General features: G+C 52.6%; 2 protein-coding genes and 1 long non-coding RNA gene across 7 annotated transcripts; 1 reads left to right on the forward strand and 2 right to left on the reverse strand.

Moving 5' to 3' along the window:
• Positions 1-906: 906 nt before the first annotated feature.
• Positions 907-15,825, reverse strand: rcan3 (regulator of calcineurin 3). Of its 5 annotated transcripts, XM_048975722.1 has the most exons (5): positions 14,919-15,825; positions 13,959-14,106; positions 4,192-4,365; positions 3,847-4,018; positions 907-2,892 (listed from the first exon to the last, which is right to left on the reverse strand). In XM_048975722.1, the coding sequence occupies exons 1-5, from the start codon at positions 15,089-15,091 to the stop codon at positions 2,738-2,740; spliced, it is 822 nt and encodes a 273-aa protein (XP_048831679.1). In that variant the 5' UTR covers positions 15,092-15,825; the 3' UTR covers positions 907-2,737. The 5 variants fall into 5 exon arrangements, with proteins under 5 accessions (XP_048831679.1, XP_048831678.1, XP_048831680.1 ...); XM_048975721.1 differs by lacking the exon at positions 14,919-15,825 and having other exon boundaries at positions 13,959-14,177; XM_048975723.1 differs by lacking the exons at positions 13,959-14,106; positions 14,919-15,825 and adding an exon at positions 9,820-10,269.
• On the forward strand, positions 10,780-11,934 carry LOC125708148 (uncharacterized). Its single transcript, XR_007382421.1, has 6 exons — positions 10,780-10,834; positions 11,030-11,094; positions 11,160-11,224; positions 11,484-11,548; positions 11,614-11,743; positions 11,808-11,934. It is a non-coding gene; the product is annotated as an uncharacterized LOC125708148 (long non-coding RNA).
• Positions 15,826-19,135: 3,310 nt separating the features above from the next.
• Positions 19,136-22,693, reverse strand: nipal3 (NIPA like domain containing 3). Its single transcript, XM_048975720.1, has 11 exons — positions 22,516-22,693; positions 22,337-22,405; positions 22,080-22,251; positions 21,781-21,840; positions 21,065-21,210; positions 20,882-20,978; positions 20,671-20,806; positions 20,472-20,560; positions 20,318-20,381; positions 20,064-20,158; positions 19,136-19,975 (listed from the first exon to the last, which is right to left on the reverse strand). The coding sequence occupies exons 1-11, from the start codon at positions 22,585-22,587 to the stop codon at positions 19,794-19,796; spliced, it is 1,182 nt and encodes a 393-aa protein (XP_048831677.1). The 5' UTR covers positions 22,588-22,693; the 3' UTR covers positions 19,136-19,793.
• Positions 22,694-22,975: the final 282 nt, after the last annotated feature.

Here is a 22,975-nt window from a genome sequence, read left to right on the forward strand (position 1 = left end):
TGGAGTCCAGAGCGGGCAGCCCAACCCCCGTGCTGTGTGGGCAGCGGGGGAGCGGGCGCACTGCCCTCGGGCCAGGGTACTCACAAGCAGTGACGGGCCAGGTCTGCTCTCCCGGGGTCCGTGTGTCAAGGAACGCAGTATCAGGTGGCTGCAGAGGTATCTTTCAGGAAAAGACTGAAAACTAGCCAATGGCTTCTCTTCTTAGTAACAGCAGCTGTCCAAACACAGTCTGGATCTGAAGCTGTCAAAGTTATGCTAAATAAGTTTAAGTTTGGCAAACAATTATGGATGACTTAAAAAATGCTGGGTACCTGGGTACTGCAGAAGTCTGTGTGAAGGTGGGGCACCAGTCAAAGCACAAGAGGAACGGAGCTATCTTCATGTGGGGTACCAGTCAAAACACAAGAGGAACTGAGCTATCCTCATGTGGGCTACCAGTCAAAGCACAAGAGGAACTGAGCTATCCTCATGTGGGGTACCAGTCAAAGCACAAGAGGAACTGAGCTATCCTCATGTGGGGTACCAGTCAAAGCACAAGAGGAACTGAGCTATCCTCATGTGGGGTACCAGTCAAAGCACAAGAGGAACTGAGTCATCCTTATGTGGGGTACCAGTCAAAGCACAAGAGGAACTGAGCTATGTAGCTATATGATGATTGCATGGTATGTGAGGTCAACTTGTGGGGGGTGCCAGTCCTACGCCTCCTCGACAGACATGCCAGACCCACGCCTTTGCATCCCCAAGAGTGACGGTGCGTTTGTAGGTGTCAGACATGTCTGTGATTGTTCACATGCAGTCTGCACATGTAACAGATCAGGATCCGTGGAGGCAGTGGCCTCCCCCCAGAGGCCTCCCCCCAGCAGCCGAAACCCACGCAGCGATTGCTGATAGATGCTATAAGCCAAAAACATTTAAGAATACTTTATATATTTCTATATGAGACAAATGATCTTTATACTTCTACACAAATATAAGCAAGTAAGTACAGAAAACATCTACAGAAATCAGTACACACATGAAATACAGATAACTGGAAATTATTGCTGAAGTGCTACTTTTTTCTCAGAACGACTACATTACAAGACGATATTTGTATTTCAACAAACAATACAGTGACAGTACTGAGATCATTCAAACTGAGCCCATTTTCAGCCTGACTCCATTTGAGATGAACAAGCTCACGTCTGAAAGCAGCATCCAGCCTTATAGGTGATGGTGTCCCTCAGAACCCCCTTCCATTCTATCTCCCATGACTGTGACAAGCTGGGAACCCCCAGCTCCCTACAGCCACAAGAAATCCCTATGCACCTCCAAGCACACGACCTGCAAGCGCGATCCCGATGCTGCAGGTGGCGCCCTGCCACAGACTGATGCAGCGAAGCAGACCTGCAGCAGTACTGTTGAAGAAGCCCCCTCAGTGGGTTCTCACCAGGTTCTCACCGCGTTCTCAGCGGGTTATCAGTGGGCGTGGTTTTCATTTTGTTCATGCTCCCATCCCACATTGTAAAACTGTTTTTTTTTTTTATTATTTTTTTGGCAATTTCTAAATGATGCAAATCCTGTAATATATTTACATGTTGTCTTTGGGCAAAATGCTCCATGAGAGGAAGGTTCACAGAATCACAAGATGCAATAAAGCAGCAGAGAGAAACAAGAGAAGGGAAACGCTGGTGCCATCGTCAACAAAACCCCACCTAGCGGCTGCTTATGGGAGGGAAAGTGCTAAAGACTGTTTACAGGGGAGAAAATGAATTATGGGAGGGAAAGGCCCAATCGGTGCAGAGACGATGATGTCATGCATCTGGGTGCAAAGCGCAGTGGAAGAGGCAGGTTTGGGGATGCACACACGCTGCCCCCTCCTGGCCCATCCCTGCCTCTCCCCCACCCCTCTCTCCTTTTCTGCATCAGAATTCCAGTTCCACCTGGATGGCACATTTCTACCACAACATCAGTGCAAAGCACTTTACTTAAAACGCCCCCAGTGTAGGGAAGCCATCCGAGTCGAGGACCCTGTTCGGCCAGACGCCACCATCGCTCGCACCCTGGACTCTGAGCCTGACACCGGCCCCGGGGACCCACACGTCTGTCTGAGGCGTCCGTCATGAGTCACGCTGCTCAGCTCAGCTCCAGACAGACGCATTCGCTGATATGGACACATGTAGAGAATGTACATTTCGTTTAGGAAACAGACCCAAACAGAAAGAAAACAAGAAATCCAAGGGCACACACTGAGCAGCACAGCGACAGTGCAGCCTGTATATTTACACTCGGTTACTGTGTGTGTCTGTGTGTGTGTGTGTGTGTGTGTCTGTCTGTCTGTCTGAGAGAAGCCTCCTGCATCCCAACAAATCAGCTGAAATGTTACTAAGCGAGGCAATAAAATACATAATCAGTATGAAACATCTTCCAGTGAAACAGCAGTAATAATAATAATAATAATAATAATAATAATAATAATAATATACAAAAACAATTCATTCTGAAAAATGAAAAGCAAGCAGGATCTGCAACGCTTGAAATGATACAGGTGCGGCCTTCTCAGTGGGGGCATCGCTGCCCCCTGGTGGTCCATACAGGGGCCACAGCAGCCTGTCAGCCCACTAGCACAGCGCCGTCAGCTGTCTCTCCTCTGTTTTACGTGATTTTAAAAGTTCTTTTTGAAATCTGAAATAGTGGCCATCTTTCTCAGGATGAGAGAGGTCAGGGTTGGAGGCTGTTGCCATGGCGGCTGGGGGACTTAGTTGAGGACTGCGGAGGGACCGTCAGGACGACGGGTCTGGACGATCTTCTGCTTGGGGCGGGTCACTTCCTCGTCCTCTGTCTCACTCTCACACACGTGCACCACCACGCTGGGCGTCGACTCCGTGCCCGCACACAGCTCGTATTTCTCACCTGCATCGCAGAACAGAGACGGGCAGTGGGTGACCTTACAGGGTTAGCAAATAATCAACAATGAATGAACACCTGGACAATGGAGGCGAACTTAAACATTAAAAGAGCTCATTTTCCAAGACATTCGCATACTTTTCCCAATAAATTACACGTCAAAATTTTGAATCATACTAAACTAGTTACAGATATATATATATATATATATATATATATATATATATATATATATATATCAGGCAATAAACACAATAAAAAATAACAGGCAAACGCACAAGACTGTATTATGGTTGCCAAGGAGATAAGACCAACCAAGGAAACGTGATAAGACGCTTCTTACACTGACTCAAGTGAAAGACAAGAAGTGCATACTGCCCTTTCACAAGCTACCAGCAGAGGGCAGACAGACTGAAACCTCCTGCCCTTTCACAAGCTACCAGCAGAGGGCAGACAGACAAACCACCTGCCTTTTAACAAGCTACCAGCAGAGGGCAGACAGACTGAAACCACCTGCCTTTTAACAAGCTACCAGCAGAGGGCAGACAGACAAACCACCTGCCTTTTAACAAGCTACCAGCAGAGGGCAGACAGACTGAAACCTCCTGTCCTGTCACATACCACCAGCAAAGGGCAAACTATAGCCATGACTGTGACTGAAGCTGATGTTAGGCTTTAGGTACCAGAAGTAAGGTAACAACCCACATAAATGGGCCCAGGAAATCATTTTTATGGCACCTATCTAAGTTAACCTTGCAATGCTGATATTTTTCTGAGTACAGAATTTCAGCTTCCACAGACAAAGAAACAAAAATTGTGATTTTTAATTTTTTTTTATAACAATGCTGATGCACCGTCGTCATTAATAGGATCTGTAACAGAAACAGGTACTTTAAATGTGTTAGTGCTTCTTTCAGGTCTGAGTCTTCTGTCTACCGGGTCCCGGGGGGGCTGCCTGACCTGGGCCCAGCTTGGCCACAGCGCACAGCAGGTCATAGTTGATGACGGGCGTGGCGTCTTCACTCTGACTCCATCCAACGGGCGGAGAAGCGGGGGGCGAGATCAGGAACTGCTTCACAGGCTGGGGAGGAGCCAGATAGGCCTTGTCAATGTCCTCGCCCGAGTTCTGCACCTGGGGGGGGGGGGGGAAACCAGCAAGCAGTGCCTGTATCAAGAGTACACACAGGACTGATATGCCACCACTGGCATCACACACAATGACACACAGCAGAGAAATGGCCAGCCTGCCCTCTACAGGCCGCGCCTGTGTATGACTCTGGCGAGGAGCAGTTCACAGTGCCGTACCTGGGCAAAGTACAGCTTCAGCTTCTTGCCATTGAATTCAGACTCGTGAAGCTCCACGCGCGCGCGGGCCGCTGCCTCCGGGCCGCTGAAGCTGATGCGGACTCGGCAGAAGCTCTGGAACATCTGGAAGGATATCTGCTCGTCGTACATCCTGAAGAGTGCCTCGAACCGCTCCTGAAAAGCCAGCAGGGGGCGCCGCTAAGCCACTGTCGTTATCATCATCATCCTTGTTTTGTCGTAACTGTGCTGTGTAGCCCACATCAGTATGACACTCACAGTCTTAACCCACTTACACAGCAGACTGCTTCACTGCAGAACTCAAAGGTACAACAGCAGGGCTTTCCAGCTCACATGCCCAGAGATTATCCTGCCTGTGGCTGCTGCAGTCAGTGCAGGATTTCAGGTCCTGAGCCACTCAAAGGGTTTGACTTGGCAGCAATGCGGCTTCATTCATCAGTCATCTGTCTCTGCAAGCTTGACAGAGGCATCCAGTCACAGCTCGATTTAAGTTAAAATAAAATTTCAATTTGGAGCAAAATAAAATTCCTTGTTTTCTTATCGGTCTGGTTAATACACATGACGAACATGGACACACATCACCAGCTGTCTGCAAAAAGGCTCCATTCATGTCAGAGTAACTATAAATGGCAATAGCCACCTCCAAGCACAGAAATGGGCACTGAAATACTGGGAGAGACAGAGATTACTGCCTCTGTGACACGGCTAGGAGGTGAAGACACAAGCAGTAACACTAAATAATTAAGGGAGCAGATATCAGCTTCCAGTGCAGATCAGAGGTACCAGATCCTGGGACACTGGGCTGGGAAGAACGGCGCCTCCCAGGGACCAGCCACCACCGAGGGAGCTGCTGGAGCACAGCAGGCCCGGGTTCAAGGACCGCAGCCCCCCGGAGCTGGCCTCTGCAGAGCTGTGCGACATCACACAGCACAGAGACGCGCGGTCTGCAGGCGCCGTCCACATTGTCATCAGGTGCCCTCGCAGGAGACTCCAGTTTGTAGGATCCCCGCGTAATCGTGCAGAATCCGTCATGGCCCAACAAGGATGTGATCTCCAGCCTTCCTGTGGCTGTGTGTTCATGTCTATGTCCTGCAGGGGGCAGGTATCCACTCCAAGGTGTCCCCTGCATTGTATCCACACAGAAACCGAATGAACCGAAATTCTACCATCTTCTAGGGTGACTGGACCAGCTCCAGTTGGGAAAGAGCCACACAATTGGCATTTAAATCTTTTGATCGATCAGAGAGAGTCCATCCCAATCCTGACACTGGTGTCTCTGCTCACAGGATTTACATCACACTACTTACAGTTATTGGATTCTCTCCTGAATAATCAGAAAATATAAGAATAATTTGATAGACCTCTAACACACCATGGTCCACAGACAAATATCTGATAGGTTCCCTTCCTTAGGCGTCAGCCAAGCAGCCACCCAACACCAACCCCTGACACCATGATTACCACAAAAGGTCCAGGGGACAAATCTGACTCACAAGCATCAGTCATATCCATGACCCTGTGCGCTATACCCTGTACCATATACCCTAACCCTGTGCGCTATACCCTGTACCATATACCCTAACCCTGTGCGCTATACCCTGTACCATATACCCTAACCCTGTGCGCTATACCCTGTACCATATACCCTAACCCTGTGCGCTATACCCTGTACCATATACCCTAACCCTGTGCGCTATACCCTGTACCATATACCAACAACAACGATAAATTTATTTTTATATAGCGCATTATCACAACATTACATTGTCTCAAAGCGCTTTACAGTATCCTCACCCAAAGCCCCCAATGAGTAAGCCATAGGCGACAGTGGCAAGGAAAAACTCCCTAGAAGGAAGAAACCTTGAGAGGGACCAGACTCAAAGGGGGAGCCCATCCTCCAGGGGCCGGCAGGGATAGTCAAATATCCTAACCCTGTACGCCTATACCCTGTACCATATACCCTAACCCTGTGCCCTAACCCTGTACCATATACCCTAACCCTGTGCCCTATACCCTGTACCATATACCCTAACCCTGTACCCGAACCCCTAACCCTGTACCATATAACCTAACCCTGTGCGCTATACCCTGTACCATATACCCTAACCCTATACCCTAACCCTGTACGCTATGCCCTGTACCATATACCCTAAACCTGTACCATATACCCTAACCCTGTACGCTATACCCAAACCCCTAACCCTGTACCTTATACCCAAACCCCTAACCCTGTACCCTAAACCCTGTACCCTGCAGCTAGCACCGCCAGACAGATTTCACTGTATAAACGAATAAGGATGAATCACAGTCATTCTCAAAGACCGTAATTAAGTTAGAGCTCTAGATAAGATTAAACGCTCATAATTACACTTACTAAAATGAAAATCAATCTGAAAGTGTAGCAATAATTCCAGATTTCCCTAGAAAATGCCAGTCAGTTTTTTTAATGGTAAAAAGCATTAGTTAATTCACGGTTATTACTTGTCATATAAACGAGACAGAGGGGTTCATGCAGGCAAACTACCTACATTATGTCAATAGCAAAAAACAAGTTGCTATCTATTCCTCTTACCTACTTCTGCCCCCCTTCCCCATTACCCCCCCACCAACAGGGGGCTAGCACCCACAAGCGTTTGTACACTGCCACTGCACAATCCTGGCATTAAGGGGGTGCCATTCGCCTAGCACAGAGACCCCCAGGTGAGTAACCCTAAACCACTCCTCAGCCATTCATGCCAGCTTCCCAAAGGGGGTGGAGTCTCAGCCGTGTTTGGGTCCCGACCCCAAGGGTGCCCCCCAGCCCAAGACGACTGGCCATCCTGCAGGAGAGACTGGAATGGAGCAAACTTGGGCTGGATGACGAGGTGTCAGACAGGTGAGCAGATTAACCGAAACAGGCCGCTGTGCTCCGTAGCCTCACTCACAAACCCTCACCAGAGTCACGCGTCGGCTTCCTGTCCACAGAGTTACTGAGGTCAGAAGTAGGTTGGGGGCTCCGCTCTGTGGGAGCACACCCCCTCCTTCTCCAGGTTTGCAGGCTCTCTCAGAGCACCTGCTCTCACTAAGCACAGCCCATCTTCCGCCTGGCTTTCATACAGTCTCCATGGCAACAGCTGAGTCACTACGTTTGACTGGACACTGAGGTCTCAACGTGCAGCGTGACTCTGCTAAATGTTTGGAAACATCTGAAGGTCGATACAGGAAGGAAGATGAAGTGAAGGCGCCCAGATCACAGCGAGTGCTGCTTCTCGGCGAGAAGGTGGGTGATTTGGTCTCCAGAGAATCAAGGCACCTTGTATGAGTCGTCATCTGACATTAATAAGTGCTGACTTATAAAACATATGCTTTCGTTCAAAGCAAAATATAACAAGCTGGTGTGTCACTGAAACACACTGCATGTCGATTCTGGCTGGGGGGGGGGGGGCAGCAGAACTAGGAGAGCTTAACAAACTGCACATGACTGAAAAACACCACGGCACCAGAGAGAACATGCTTCAGGTACAGTGTCTTCACATCCACAACACTGTCAAGCTGACGGTGCTGGAATGTTGGAATGTGGGTGGCCTGCCAATGAACCCAAACTGGTCTTAATGGCGTAATTAGCAGTCCCTGTTAGACTGGTGGGATTTCAGCTTTTTGCCAGCTGGGTGCTTCCATGTATCTGTGGCAGAGGGGGGCTCCCATCATGCAGAGCGTGTAAAGCGGAATTCTAACCCAATGTAATGGCACACATCACTGGTACTGGAGTACGGACTGGATCACGGACTGGATCATGGACTGGAGCAGGGACTGGAGTACGGACTGGAGTACGGACTGGAGTACGGACTGGAGTACGGACTGGAGTACGGACTGGAGTACGGACTGGATCATGGACTGGAGCAGGGACTGGAGCAGGGACTGGAGTACGGACTGGAGTACGGACTGGAGTACGGACTGGAGTACGGACTGGAGTACGGACTGGAGTACGGACTGGATCATGGACTGGAGCAGGGACTGGAGCAGGGACTGGAGTACGGACTGGAGTACGGACTGGATCATGGACTGGAGCAGGGACTGGAGCAGGGACTGGAGTACGGACTGGAGTACGGACTGGAGTACGGACTGGAGTACGGACTGGAGCAGGGAGCTCTCCCTCCCTCATGAGGTGCCTCAGGACTGTCAGGGCCAGAGGCAGGTGAAGTGGGACAAACACTTCCTCCTGACTGACCAGTCCTGCTCGGAGCTGGGGGCTAATGGTCGACTTCCCCCAGAAGACTGGAAGGCAGCCTCCCGGGGCGGGGGGGTCGTGTGCATGAAGAACTTCAAGCTGGGATTCTCTGGCTGTGTGAGGAGCAGCGAGTGGGAACAGCGGGGTGGCAGGCTACACTTCAGCCATTACGGCTGGAGAGAACAACATGGTAACAGTTCGCTCAACTCCTTAATTACTGCTCCCCCTGGTGACCTGCAGCCAAAACAGCATTTTAGACACACAATGGTGCTGAAAGGGCACAAAACAAACAGGAATCTGGTGCTGAACGGAAGCAGCCAGGCATCATGGTTTATCAACAGCTGATTCACATGGATTTACCTGAAACGATCTGCAGTCTGACAGCAGGGAAGCCCAGAACAGCAGGAATGCCTTCTGGAAAATCCAAGTTCCTCAACCACTGCAGCAACTGCTGCTCATGTCATCACCATCCTCATCCTCCCCCACTGTAAACACCCCCGCATGCCGGGCTGAGGGGGCACACAGTCCCCGCCGAGTTGTGTGCCTGTGATTATTACCATCATCTTCATCTTCATCCCCAGTTCCTTCCCACACAGCGGACCGGGAGAGAGCTCTGTGATCAGTGCAATCAGAAGAATGTCTTGCTGCAGATAACCTCCTCTTTCTGGGGCTGCCTGAGCCATGCAAACGTCCATCCGCCTTCCTGGTGTCAGAAAGACACAGGAGCCACCCTGTACTCACGAGTGCCCTAAAATGAGGACCCCCCCCCCCCCAACAGGCAAAGTGCTGGGTGGACTACAGAGGGCGCTGTGCTGTGAGAGAGGGGGGTACTGACAGAGTGAGTGCAGGGAGTGGTGGATGTGGGAGAAGGACTGATTACAATAGACAGCATTCATACTTCGAGGGAGGAGGTGTATCGTCGTCACGTGGGACTGAAATAGGGTCTCCGTACATCAATACCGGGCAAACCCCGGGCACCGCCAATGAAAGCAAATCGGGTTCCGTTAGCATCTACAGTCCATTTGCGTTCCTCCGATAACACGTGCGCTTCTTCCGTGCGAGGGACAACGAGGACGCCTTACGCGCCCCCGGGGTTCGTTCCCGCACCTGCAATGGCAAGGGGCGCCCGACACTGCGTCTAACCGCGTCTGACCGCAGCCGCTCCTCCCCCCGCAGACACCCCGCTCACCGATGCGCCGAAATGTAACCTAATTAATAATACATTGATTACCGCCAGGCATGTACGCGCATTTCCTATATGCCGGTGAAGGGAATTCATTAATTAAGCGCTGTAAAATGAAAAATTAAAGGTAATAAACATGCCCAGTTAAACGCAAACGCCTCAGCACACATCAGCGGAGGCGCCGGTCGGGCGGGTGGGCAGCTCGCAGCCCGGCGCGTACCTGCATCTTCGGGGACGTGAAGACCTCGGCGTCCACCTCGCAGGCGATGAGCGTCAGCATCTCCAGCTTCATGTTTATCGATGGCATGCCCCTGATCAGTCCGGATCAGCCCTGTACGCAGCCTTGTGGGTCCGAACTGGCTGCCGGGACCCGCAACCGCACCGAGCCGAGCGTTGACGTCATCCCTCCCCCCTCCCGGAGACGCGCACAGAGCACTGCGGACACCGCTTCCTGCAGCACCGGCCTCGCTGCTGCTTCACCCCCTTACCTATCACTCTCTCTCTCTCTCTCTCTCTCTCTCTCTCTCTCTCTCTCTCCCTCCTCCTGACTCTCTCTCTCCCTCAACAACTCCTGCCTCACTCTCCTCGTCCTCCTGGCTCTCCCCCCTCCTCCTGTTTCTCTCCCTTCCTCTTGCCTCTCCCTATCGCCTGCCTCTCCCTATTGCCTGCCTCTCTCCTTCTTCCTGCCCCCTCCCCCATCCCTGAACAATGGGGCCCTGGTGTGTAATCCCCCCCCCCAGTATTAGTGTATCTGACCTGACGTGCCTCTCATGAGGTCTTACCTGAGGGAGTCTGTGCACCTCATTCACACCGGCAGCGCAGATCGTGTCCCTGTGCTGGGACACGGTTTCATTGCTCCTGTTTCACTTGATCTTCCAAATGCCCTTGGCTCAAACTTGAAAAGTGAAAGTTAGCCTGCTTGTTTGAGGCAGTTCAGTCAAGGGACCTGGAGATGCCTGTCCTTGGAAAAGAGACTCCATCTTAGCCTCAGCTTAAAATGTCAAAGTGACAGGGAATATCAGCAACTCCATTCCGTCCTTAATCACTAAATCACTGCGCCGGCTCGTCTTCCTAAACGGTAACAGCACAGCTTCACCTGTGCTGCAGAGGTTTCCGCTTTCTAACATGAGCAGGAGGTCCTCTGCTAAGCATGACGCCCCCTGCAGGCAGGTCTCACCATCTCCGTGCTGCCTCCATGTCACCGAACCAGGGGCACAGACGCCCCCTGCAGGCAGGTCTCGCCATCTCCGTGCTGCCTCCATGTAACCCAACCAGGGGCACAGACGCCCCCTGCAGGCAGGTCTCACCATCTCCGTGCTGCCTCCATGTAACCCAACCAGGGGCACAGACGCCCCCTGCAGGCAGGTCTCACCATCTCCGTGCTGCCTCCATGTAACCCAACCAGGGGCACAGACGCCCCCTGCAGGCAGGTCTCACCATCTCCGTGCTGCCTCCATGTAACCCAACCAGGGGCACAGACGCCCCCTGCTAGCAGGTCTCACCATCTCCGTGCTGCCTCCATGTCACCGAACCAGGGGCACAGACGCCCCCTGCAGGCAGGTCTCACCATCTCCGTGCTGCCTCCATGTCACCACACCAGGGGCACAGACGCCCCCTGCAGGCAGGTCTCACCATCTCCGTGCTGCCTCCATGTCACCACACCAGGGGCACAGACGCCCCCTGCAGGCAGGTCTCACCATCTCCGTGCTGCCTCCATGTCACCACACCAGGGGCACAGACGCCCCCTGCAGGCAGGTCTCACCATCTCCGTGCTGCCTCCATGTCACCGAACCAGGGGCACAGACGCCCCCTGCAGGCAGGTCTCACCATCTCCGTGCTGCCTCCATGTCACCGAACCAGGGGCACAGACCCCCCTGCAGGCAGGTCTCACCATCTCCGTGCTGCCTCCATGTCACCGAACCAGGGGCACAGACGCCCCCTGCAGGCAGGTCTCACCATCTCCGTGCTGCCTCCATGTCACCACACGAGGGGCACAGACGCCCCCTGCAGGCAGGTCTCACCATCTCCGTGCTGCCTCCAAGTAACCCAACCAGGGGCACCGACGCCCCCTGCAGGCAGGTCTCACCATCTCCGTGCTGCCTCCATGTCACCGAACCAGGGGCACAGACGCCCCCTGCAGGCAGGTCTCACCATCTCCGTGCTGCCTCCATGTCACCGAACCAGGGGCACAGACCCCCCTGCACGCAGGTCTCACCATCTCCGTGCTGCCTCCATGTCACCACACGAGGGGCACAGACGCCCCCTGCAGGCAGGTCTCACCATCTCCGTGCTGCCTCCAAGTAACCCAACCAGGGGCACCGACGCCCCCTGCAGGCAGGTCTCACCATCTCCGTGCTGCCTCCATGTCACCGAACCAGGGGCACAGACGCCCCCTGCAGGCAGGTCTCACCATCTCCGTGCTGCCTCCATGTCACCGAACCAGGGGCACAGACCCCCCTGCAGGCAGGTCTCACCATCTCCGTGCTGCCTCCATGTCACCGAACCAGGGGCACAGACCCCCCTGCAGGCAGGTCTCACCATCTCCGTGCTGCCTCCATGTCACCGAACCAGGGGCACAGACGCCCCCTGCAGGCAGGTCTCACCATCTCCGTGCTGCCTCCATGTCACCACACGAGGGGCACAGACGCCCCCTGCAGGCAGGTCTCACCATCTCCGTGCTGCCTCCAAGTAACCCAACCAGGGGCACCGACGCCCCCTGCAGGCAGGTCTCACCATCTCCGTGCTGCCTCCATGTCACCGAACCAGGGGCACAGACGCCCCCTGCAGGCAGGTCTCCCCATCTCCGTGCTGCCTTCATGTAACCGAACCAGGGGCACAGACGCCCCCCCACTCAAGCCATCTGCAGATACGGCATAGCAGCTGCCACAGTCAACCTCGTCAATGGAACGGCAGCCGCCAAAACGGCAGAACAGCGAACCTTGTAGCTGTTTATCCATAGTAAACACCTTTGCCAGAGAACATGAAGCAGGAACACAGCCTGCCTCAGCTGCGGTGACCAGAGCCAGCGCCTCCATGTGGTGAAGGAAGGCGGCTGCAATGATACGGTACCTCACTGAAGCCGGAGGCTCATCCTATCAGCACTGCAGTGGCAGTGAATGTAGGCCAAGCTATTTATGAAGGGAGGGAGAGGGGGACAAATGGGGGCAGATGGAGAGGGAGGGAGGGAAGGAAGGAGAGGGAGAGAATGGAAGGGGGAGAGAGAGAGGGGGGGGAGGGAAGGAGAGGGAAAGGGAAAAGGGGGTAGGTAGAAAGAGGGGGAGAATGGGGCAGATGGAGGGGAAGAGAGAGAGGAAGGGAGCAAGGGATAGACGAACGGAAGGATGGAGATAGAGGGAGATGGGGAAAGTTGAACAGAGGGAGTAAAGCTGACCTTTAAGGTGTTGACCGTTTTCTCCCCGGAGGGGGTGAATGCCCCTGTTTGATCACCGAAAATCGAGGGCAACCCCCTCCCCTCCCAGGGGGAGTCCCCGCCCGACTGCAGCTTGGCCTTCTAACTGACCCAGTGTAAGTATGCCAAAGCCAAAGCACATTCAAATCAAGAAGAAAGCAATTCCCACCCAAAGCAGAGCCTGTAGTCGCATTAGGGCACCGCAGGACTAAACGCTGCATTAAATGCGGATGCAGCTTTCCTTGCTGCTCTGGGTGACACCCTCAGGCATACACTCCTGCAGCACCGCTACAGCCTGGGGCCCTTTGGTGCTTCTAGGGTGCCACACAAAAGCCAAACTTCACAGTGCAGTGACTGTCTGTGGCCAGCAGGGCGGCGCCCAAAGTGTGGTGGTTTGCTGGCACTGGGAGCCACACTTTCATTCCCAGTCACACAGCAACAGTATTTGAAGGGATTTGGGGTGAATTTCACAACCGTGGCTCAGAGGGAGCTGTGGCGATAAGGGGATGCTGAGATTATAGGGGCAAAAATGACCCCCCCGTGACACAAGTCAATTGTTTTAGCTCAAGAGGAACGGATAAAAATGTGTAAACAGCACTCTTGGATGATTATGCAAATGACTGAGCCCATGTGTGAACTTGTGTGGGAAGTGTGATTATGTGTGTACGTGCGTTTGCCTGACCCCCCCCCCCCAGGTGACCATAAACCCTGATATCCAGCTGCAAATATAGATTCAAATCCTCATCTGCTGATCATCAGCCCCAAACGGGCAGTGGGCCGTGCTCAGGGCCGTGGACACCTCAGCAGAGATGAGGCGCGGGAGCCAGACATGGAATTCATTCAGGAATCGGGATCCCGGCAGCTTCTGGGTGTTGTAGAGAGCCTCAGTGCACACTTCCTTAACACAAATGGCACATTTCTGCAAACACACCATGGTCCTGGGTTCTCACCCGCTGGCCGTCCTCCTCGAACACAGCCTCGTGGACCCCGCAGGCAAACAGCGACGTGGGCAGGTCACTCAGGTCCATCATCTCGCAGGCATCCTTTTCGTTCTCCCCAAAGACCATCTCCTCCTCCTCCTCCTCCTCCTCCAGGTCACTGCGATAGGCCTCTGAGCCATTATTCCACGAGCTGGCCGCCTCTTGCAGCATAACAGCTGAGCAATCACACTGGGAGGCAGCAGCTACATATTATTCATTACGTTATCAGTTGCACTGGCGGCCAGCGTCCCCATGGTACGTTTTCCGGGTGTAATAGTAGAGTTACAATTGTTTGCAGTCACATGCTGCCAAGCGAAAATCTCCGCCATTCCGGTACGTGGTGCTACACCACCCTCTTGCGGTTAAATAGGCGTAATGCACAGAATAATCAAAAGCAAGCCGGATTTCCAGTTAATGTTTTATATTAATGTTTACCTTACTTAGGAAAACATTGCAAATTATCTATATTCATCTAACGTCATTATAGTTAAGATCGTAAATAAAATAGTTTTCAAAGGACACCGTGCAGAATTGAATAATGAATAACAAAGCGGCTCTTACAGGTTAATGCGAAACTATTTCTGCTCTGAGAATTTATTTCAGAGGAACAAGCCAAATGGTCGACCTGGAAGTTTAAACTAGAAGTATTGGCACAAACTGAAATAAAGCAGAAATGAAAGCGACCTAAAACAGGCGATAAGAACCGCCGATGTCAATCACGCAGAGCGCACCCAGTGTCACAATGACGGCCAAACGTCAGTGCTTGGAACAATAAAATACATTAGTTTGCAAGCCGCAATCACAAATAAAAAACCGTCTATAATTTTTTTTTCACCAATTAAATTCATGATGGGAGGTGACTTTGGAGAAAAACAACAGCGAAGATGAAGAGGGGGACAAAGAAACATAAACCGACAGTGAATTTCTTACCGCTGTTTCCGATCGGGCCACGGATTGTGATGCGGCGGCTTTATATTTACTGCGAGCCACACGTACCGAGCAGAAATTAACTTTATTCCGACATTTGCAGCTTGCAGGTCTGTGTAAGTAGGGGGTGTGCAGGTGCCACCCACAGGCATACGGATGGACCAATAGCATTCCATACCGGGGCGCAGCTCCACCAATCTCAGTCCAGAGGTATGAGGGGGGCGTGTCCTCGAAGTTAGGCCCGCAAGGCCCCGAAGTCCGGTTCGCCGTGCGATAGCCGGCCGTCGGCGGCGGCTTCGCGGTGGGCGGTGCCCTGCTGCTGGTTTATAACAGCGGTCCCTTCAGCCTAGTTAAACAGACTATTGCATTCGCCTGTTGCATAGGTACCTGCTGAGTGCATGCGACCGGTTTGCAAACGACCCTAAACCTGAATGCACTCTTTCGTATTCTCTTGTACATCGTAACAGTAACATCCCGTCTGTCAGTATGTCAGTCGTAGATGTCGAAATGCATTTAAAAGCCCCTTGTTAATTTTTTTTAATAAATGGCGTTTTGGGACATTAGTCGTGCTAAAAGCAGGTTTCTTGATTACAATATCCACCGTGGCCCTGTTCTTGTTGATTTTCATTCCCAGCCATGTAATGAGAATAACCCGTTTGCTCGGAAAAGTCATTTCCTTATAAATGGTGTGAAATCCTTTACTCTCACCACAAACGGATAAATACAATCGTCTTTTGGGAAGGTTGATTTCCCGGTGCAGATGAAGCGGTTGGAAAGCGTGGGCGCACCTTCCTCGTCCAAGCCGGCCGTGAAAAAATAAGATATCGGGATTTCAGTCCAGTCAGGAAAGACATGAGCTGTTTTCTATTAACTCCGCGAATTCTTGAAAGCGTACAGATTTTGTGTTCACAGTTTCACTGGAATGTGTTTGGAAGGGGGGGGGTGGGGGTGGTGACGCAACCAGCACCACAACTTCACTGTCGCCAGGACTTACACAAGGAGAAGAGTAGAGTTGTGACGTTCGCGAACGAACCGATTCTTTTGAACGGCTCATAAACATGAACGATGGGAGCCGAGTCGCGGCTGGGGGGAGCCGTTCTTTCTGTCGTTCTTTTTTTCCTATGCGTGTTTCACACAGATGCACACAAATTAGCTCCTCGGCGAGACAGAACAGTTATAGGGGGAGGGGCGCACCCAGCGCAGGGGTGCTCCTGCCTAACAGCATGATGATAGTTGTGCACGCATCCTTCACGTGAGTGCTCAAGTGGAAATACACCCTGCATGCCTCTGTCATTGGGTAGGAGCGGAGCCATTACTTGTGCACGCTGCCGTGATAACAATGTTCTTGTGTGGAAGTGTTTGTAGTAAAAGCTGTTTTACACAGAAATTCATTGCAGCCGGCTTTGTTTTTGATGTTTATTTGTGAGTAGGTATTGTATGAATAACATAAGTCAACTTAGCTTTACGCATACACACACTTAAGGTAAATCCAAAATAGTGATGTCACTGTCTAAGCAGAGGGATGTTGTGCAACCCTATGGAATATAGTCCACACGTGACAAATGAGGTAATAATCAATATTTCAGAATAATTCAAACTCAGATATTGGTGTGTGATATCTGAGTTTTAATTATTTGACTACAAATCTCACCTCATCATTCCTACCAGTGATTATTTCCAGGATAAACTGAGATGCCCCCAAGCTGGCTTCTTAAAACTGACTAAATATTTTAAAAGAGCCAAAAGAGCCGTTCTATTGAACGGCTCTTTGAAAGGAACGGATCGCCAAGATCCGGATCCCCTCAAAGAGCCATAAATCCCATCACTAGAGAAGAGCACTGGGCTCACAGCAGGAAGAGCGGAGGAGAAGCTGCCGGGATCCCAACTATGGGCTGTACGACTAGCACGGACGTCCAAAGGCTGAGCGCCCCCAGTGGCGTTCCGAAAGACAGCACAGGTAGGGGGTCCTCACCATTTTAAGGGGGGAAGGATGGACTGTTAGAGATTTCCTGAGACGGGGTGCATTTCTCAGAAACTCCCGTTACCGACTTACATAAATGGAGCTGTTCGGCTGCACGGTTTCCTTTGCTTTTTGGGAAACGTACCCCAGGGCATGTAGCTTGGGGGATCAAGATCCCAATTAAAGGTGGTGAAGCCTGAGTACCTCCCCAGCCCCCCAGATCCTGCTTTGTATGCCACACTGGCACCAGACTGTGTTCCATCATGGAAAAGCACTGCTGGTTAGTTCAGTAAATCTGGCAGCTGAGTCCAGGTAATGTGTAACTAGTGGTTGCTGAGCATTTGGGCGCAGGCAGACCGCATTTCAGGGCTGTCCCACCTTCCAGCCACATGAGCGGCGGAGGTATCGACCTGGCATCGCGTCGCAAACCGCTGCCTCTAGAGGCAGGTGAGAGGGTCTCTATAAAAGGCGCCGCATACCTCGCTAACGCTGCATGGATAACCTGTGTCCCACCATCAGGGTGTCCCCTCTGTTGCAGAGAAGAATGCGACACTGCTCTGTGTCCCACCATCAGGGTGTCCCCTCTGTTGCAGAGAAGAATGCGACACTGCTCTGTGTCCCACCATCAGGGTGTCCGCTCTGTTGCAGAGAAGAATGCGACACTGCTCTGTGTCCCACCATCAGGGTGTTCCCTCTGTTGCAGAGAAGAATGCGACACTGCTCTGTGTCCCACCATCAGGGTGTCCCCTCTGTTGCAGAGAAGAATGCGACGCTGCTCCTTGCTGAAGCAGCCCAGGACCTGACAGCCCCAGATGGTGTGTGCAGCTCTCCCACGCCGTTAACCTGTTAGGTGTCCAGTGGGTGGCTGGGTCAGGGGCGCTCCTGCACTCAGGTACAAGGGGCTGTGTCCGATTCTGGGCGGGCCCAGTACAGCCCTATCCAAGCCAGAATGTGCCGACCGAGCTGGAGACGGCAGGCACCAGTTCGAACAGCCGGTCCCACACAGATGTGCAGGGTCCTCCCATCACTATGGTAACTGGTGCTTGGTGATATCTGAAATCGCATCTTTGCGCCGTGGGGAATGTCAATCCTGCAGAGAAGGTCCGCAGCATAGCAGGCTGGCCCCACTACCAAAGTCTAGAGATTTAACATTTTCCTCCTTGATTATGATCATGCTAGTGGTCATAATTCGCATTCTGGAGGGATTATAAAACATCCCCCATCACAGGGCAAGCACCCCCCCCACCAGTCGACCACAACGGTGGGGGACCAGAGCTGGACACGGGGATAGAAGAGGAGCGCATGCAGGGTGAGGGTGAGTGCCACCGTTACCCCCGTTCCCCCAGACAGTACAGAGTCACGGCAAATGAAGCTCTATTCACAGGTAACAATGTCGCCGCCCTGCAGGCCAGCTGTGAGGCGCTGGATCAGAAAGCCTCTGGGGGTAAGTACAGGGCTTTCATTGTGGGGACGTCACCAACTGCGGCACCAGCCTGGACCGTGTGCACATACTTTCCTTTGGCCTGTGTTGTTTATCCAGCTCAGTTCCACACTGTCCATACCTACTGTTCTTCAGATCCCAGCGATGCTGCTGTAGAGGCAACATATCAGCCCTAAGAGCCCAAGGGCAGCAGATCCAGCAGCAGCCGGAAGCCAGACGAGCTTCCGGGGACCCTGGGTGATGAGCATTTCCGACGGCCCTAACGTGGCTACAAAGAGCCTGCAAAGAGCCGGAACTCAACACTTACAGGAGAGTCAGTGCAGACAGTGTGTCACGTCACCTCAGTAACTAAATAAATGTACCTGACAATGACCGGCATCTACAAAGACGCCAGCTTGGATGCATCCGTTTCTCTTCAGCCCAACTTGCTATTGTTTTAGGTCTGAATGTAATAATGCTGTCAGTAGGACAGCAGTGTGTAAGTCGTCAGTAGGACAGCAGTGTGTAAGTCGTCAGTAGGACAGCAGTGTGTAAGTCGTCAGTAGGACAGCAGTGTGTAAGTCGTCAGTAGGACAGCAGTGTTCCCCGAGCTTTTCTCCGCCACGACACCCCTCTCACAGGTCATTTGGCTTTGCCGTTTTCCAGCCACTTTTGGAAACAGACCCATTTAAAAATGTATTTTTCAAAGCAACCTTAATGTGATATTTAAGGCTGTGGGAGTTTCCCCCTTAAAGGTAAACAAAACATTCTTCACCAAACAGCAAGCATTCACTCTGAGCCCTTAACGCGAACTGACATGTCAAACACTCAATCCTCACATAATCTTGCTTGATTTATTTGCTTACCACCTAATACACTGCAGGGCAACTCGAGATTATGGAAGCAGCTCTCTGTAGATACCCCACACATTCATCACAGCAATGAAAATCATTCGGTACCAGAGCATGAAACATGTATGACCACTAGAGGGCAGTGTGAGCAACACATCCTCACTCTGTCAACCTCACCCCACCCTGACAGCACAGAGCACACAGGCAGAACATGAGACAGGCAGAGGTCAGAGGTCACGCTGATCCCAGGGCACCCTCAGAAAGAGGTCAGAGGTCAGATTCCATGGGCCGTAATGATACAGACAGGATTTGTCTTCCCAGCACATACATGTACATACATGTAATGGGCCACAGAGAGAAACCAGGCAGCAGAAAGCACATTTACGGTCCAGACAGGTCAAACAAATGTAAGTTGCATGTTGGCCATGACTGGACCGGTCCCACCCCAAGTCTGTCTCCTCTTCTTCACCCATCCGCCCAGGCCCGGTTGCCCTGGGGCGGGGGGGGGGGGTTTACTGTTTAGGTTCAGCCCATAAATATTTACAGCTTCATCCAGGGGAGGGGGGTGGAGAGGATCACATTGCGCCCGCGCCCAGGTCACCCTCCCACCCGCACCGGCACAGTCCCAAACCAGGGCCAGGACCCTCTCAGTCCTGCTTGAGCTCATCCGACTTGTAGGTGGCAGCAGCAGGGCCAGTGGCCAGCTGCTCCGGCACCGCGGGCAATGCGGCAGGGATGGCGCTCTCGCTGTTCACCAGAGCACCGTACGAGAAAGAGCCATTGTAGTCCGGCTGCACGGCCCGGCCTTTGTCGTGGATTGTGGGGATTCCTGTATGGAGAGCAAAAGGAGAAAGGGTGTAAGGATGTAAGGCCTCCACCTGGCCAGGAGCTGCGGACGGGCACTGGAAGTGACCCACCTTGCATCATGTCCATGGTCACGTATGGCTCAAACGCTTTTGTCCTCCTCTTGTTCTTCGTGACTAAAAATACTCCCAGGAAGCAAATGGCACACCTGTGTAACACCAGCAAACGGGGGGGGGAGTGAGGTGTCACACACAGTTCCCAGCTCCGGGACGGCCCTCATGCTCCCCCCAGTGGGGCCCCAGCTTCAGGATGGCCCTCATGCTCCCCCCAGTGGGGCCCTGAGCTTTGCGACAGCCTTCACACTCACCCCAGCAGGAACATGCAGATGTGAAGCACACTCTCCTGGTTGAACTCCAGGTAAAACACAGCTCCTGCAGCAGGGACAGGGAATGAGACCTCAGTGCGCCACCTTGTGGGGGGTGGGGGTGAGGTGGGTGTGAGACAATGTGTGCGATACTCACCAGCGACGATGGCGAAGACCGTGGAGAGGATGTAATTCACGCTGGCAATCAAGGACGAGTCGTACAGGTTGGAGGCCTGAGACAGAAACCTGGTCATCACAGGAGAGAGAGGACAGACACATGGCCTCAGCCAATCAGAGGAGTTGCAGCGTCAGCACAGCATGGTGGCCAGACGACGGCGGCGCTGGGAGTGACTCACGAGGCCTGGAAGAGCACGGTGGCGACCATGCAGACCAGCATGACGTAGAAGATGGGGAAGGAGAGCTGCAGCTGTCCCTGGATGCTGAGTACGGTCATGCCTGACACGGCCTTCACAGTGATGGCCGTCACTGATCCTGAGGGGCAAGGGGGTCAACAGCACATACAGGGAGAAGCAACTGTCCCGGAGCAGCGGAGATATGCTCACTCACCCAGCAGAGCGACAAGCAGCACGATGACCACCAGGTAGGTTAGCTTCTTCTGCTTATAGAAATATAACAGCAAGCAGAAAGCGATGATCTCCAGGAGCTGAAAGGGAGTGCAGGGCAGCTGAGGCCGAGGGCTGACCCACCTAGCAGAGGGGGCCAGTGAGCAGGCCGCCCCATGGGTCTTACCAGGTACAGGAGGCAGGGCCAGCTGATGACGTGCTTCACCATGTTGTCAGCACTCAGCTTCTCGTGAGCGTTAGGGCCGAATGTGACAAACAGGTAGGTCCCTGTGGCCGTAAGGATGCAGCCAAGGAAGGAGAGGATGTAGCGCTCTGTAACAGCATGGGGGGGGCTGTCACCATAAACACACACTGGGGAGGGGTCCTGATATACTGAGCTGAGATCTATGGAACTGAGCTTTGAGGTAGGGTGTGCAGTTGTCATCCAATACACGTTTTCATAAATCATAAAATTCATAAAATCAGACCGTGATGATATGTGGCATGAGCAATAATCAGCAGGGTTTCAGATGACAGGCATAAACATTTGTCCGGAAGCTGGCATTTTGGTACCAACAATTTGGTAGTGGATTAGCGACACCCACAAGTTATTCATCTGTATAAATTTAATAAACATGTGGAACTTTAAGCCGCAAAATCACCACATGACCACTGTCTTTTTTACCGAGCTTATCCACAAAATCTCCTCTTTCAAAAGATGTTGCGGTTGTTGAGGTATCCACTTCCGTAATTTACCAAAACAGGAGCCCGTTCTGAGCGCCACGCAGGCTTCTTAATTACTGCCCCCCCTACTGGTGCTACGACGAACAGTAAATAAGTTCTATTGCACCCCTGAATCGGGCAGCAAAATGATAGTAAGACAACAGGAGTGGGGAGACTTACTAGCAAACTCTCTGGGCTTCCACTTCTCACGTAGGAAGACAAAGCCCAGGATAGAGGTCGCTGTGAAGAGGAAGAAGGTGAGTTTCACTTCACACAGGCCCGGTCCCCACACACACTACCTACCGGGGCACGTACTGCCACAGAAGCCAGCTGACATATTCAGTGCACTTACCAGCTTTAGGGTCAAAAATACATAAGAAAAGTTGAAGGGACTGGTTTGAATATGAAATAGCATTCATATGACCTATGTGTAATATTTTAATATGTCATATGACAGTACTGACGAGAGAGCGACGTACCGATCAGCGACACGGCGCCCAGCGGCGCCACCAGCGACAGCGGGGCGAAGGCGTAGGACACGAAGACGCCCAGCTCGCCCAGCAGCGTCAGCACCAGCCCGCACCACCAGCTCATAGTTTTGTAGTAAACACGAGAGTCCTTGTTGCCGGCCAGGCTCAGGTGGCTGTATTTCTGCGAAGGAGACCGGGACCGGGACCGGTTACAGAGCGGCGGTGCACAATCAGGAGGGCCGGTGCTGTGGGGCCGGGAGCCTCACCTGCACGCACAGCGAGATGCTGATCAGCAGGTTCCCGGAGATCGCCAGCAAGGTTCCGATCAGGTTGTCCTACGCCGAAAAATGGGACAAAAACAAAGAGGATGACGACCCGGTACCGGCAGACGCCTAACCGAGCACCACCGACTCCACCGTCCCCGGGCGACAGGCTCTCTCCTCACCGTGTAGGACGACGAGTCGTACCCAGAGGTCTGAAGCACTCTGCCCACCCCGGGGGACTCCATCCTCGCCATTTCCGCGTCTGCAGCCGCTCACCTGCAGAAAGCGACCCCGCAAACGGGCGTTGACGCAAACCGGTGACGCAGGCGGAAGGCGAGCCGAACGGACCCGACGGGAGCCGAGAGCGGCCGAGCCACTACCATAGGCAGACGTACGTTGACCGCCCCCGCCAATCAAAAGCAGCAGCACGCCATGACGTCATCAGCCCACAGCAGGTAGAACGAGTTACCATACCTTTATACGATTGGTCTGTGCGAGCGTTGTATGACATTCCTGCTGTGTATTGTATATAGATTGTCCTGATTTGTATTTTCGTTTTTTTTTCCAACCCTGGCTATGTCTTTCTCCTTTATTTTTTTTGTACGTGTTCATATGTTAATAAAAAATGCGGATAAACAAGTA

The sequence above is a fragment of the Brienomyrus brachyistius genome, chromosome 14 (assembly GCF_023856365.1).
Source record: "Brienomyrus brachyistius isolate T26 chromosome 14, BBRACH_0.4, whole genome shotgun sequence".
Classification (NCBI taxonomy): domain Eukaryota; kingdom Metazoa; phylum Chordata; class Actinopteri; order Osteoglossiformes; family Mormyridae; genus Brienomyrus; species Brienomyrus brachyistius.

Coding starts and splice junctions, on each gene's coding strand:
- rcan3 (XM_048975722.1), bottom strand. CDS start 15,091: ATGGAATGCTATTGGTCCATCCGTATGCCTGTGGGTGGCACCTGCACA. Junction 4,019..4,191: donor TGAAGCTGTACTTTGCCCAG/GTACGGCACTGT, acceptor CCCCCCCCCCAG/GTGCAGAACTCGGGCGAGGA. Junction 2,893..3,846: donor TGTGGCCAAGCTGGGCCCAG/GTCAGGCAGCCC, acceptor TCTGCGATGCAG/GTGAGAAATACGAGCTGTGT.
- nipal3 (XM_048975720.1), bottom strand. CDS start 22,587: ATGGCGAGGATGGAGTCCCCCGGGGTGGGCAGAGTGCTTCAGACCTCT. Junction 22,406..22,515: donor ACGACTCGTCGTCCTACACG/GTGAGGAGAGAG, acceptor TTTTCGGCGTAG/GACAACCTGATCGGAACCTT. Junction 19,976..20,063: donor GACCATGGACATGATGCAAG/GTGGGTCACTTC, acceptor CTCTCCATACAG/GAATCCCCACAATCCACGAC.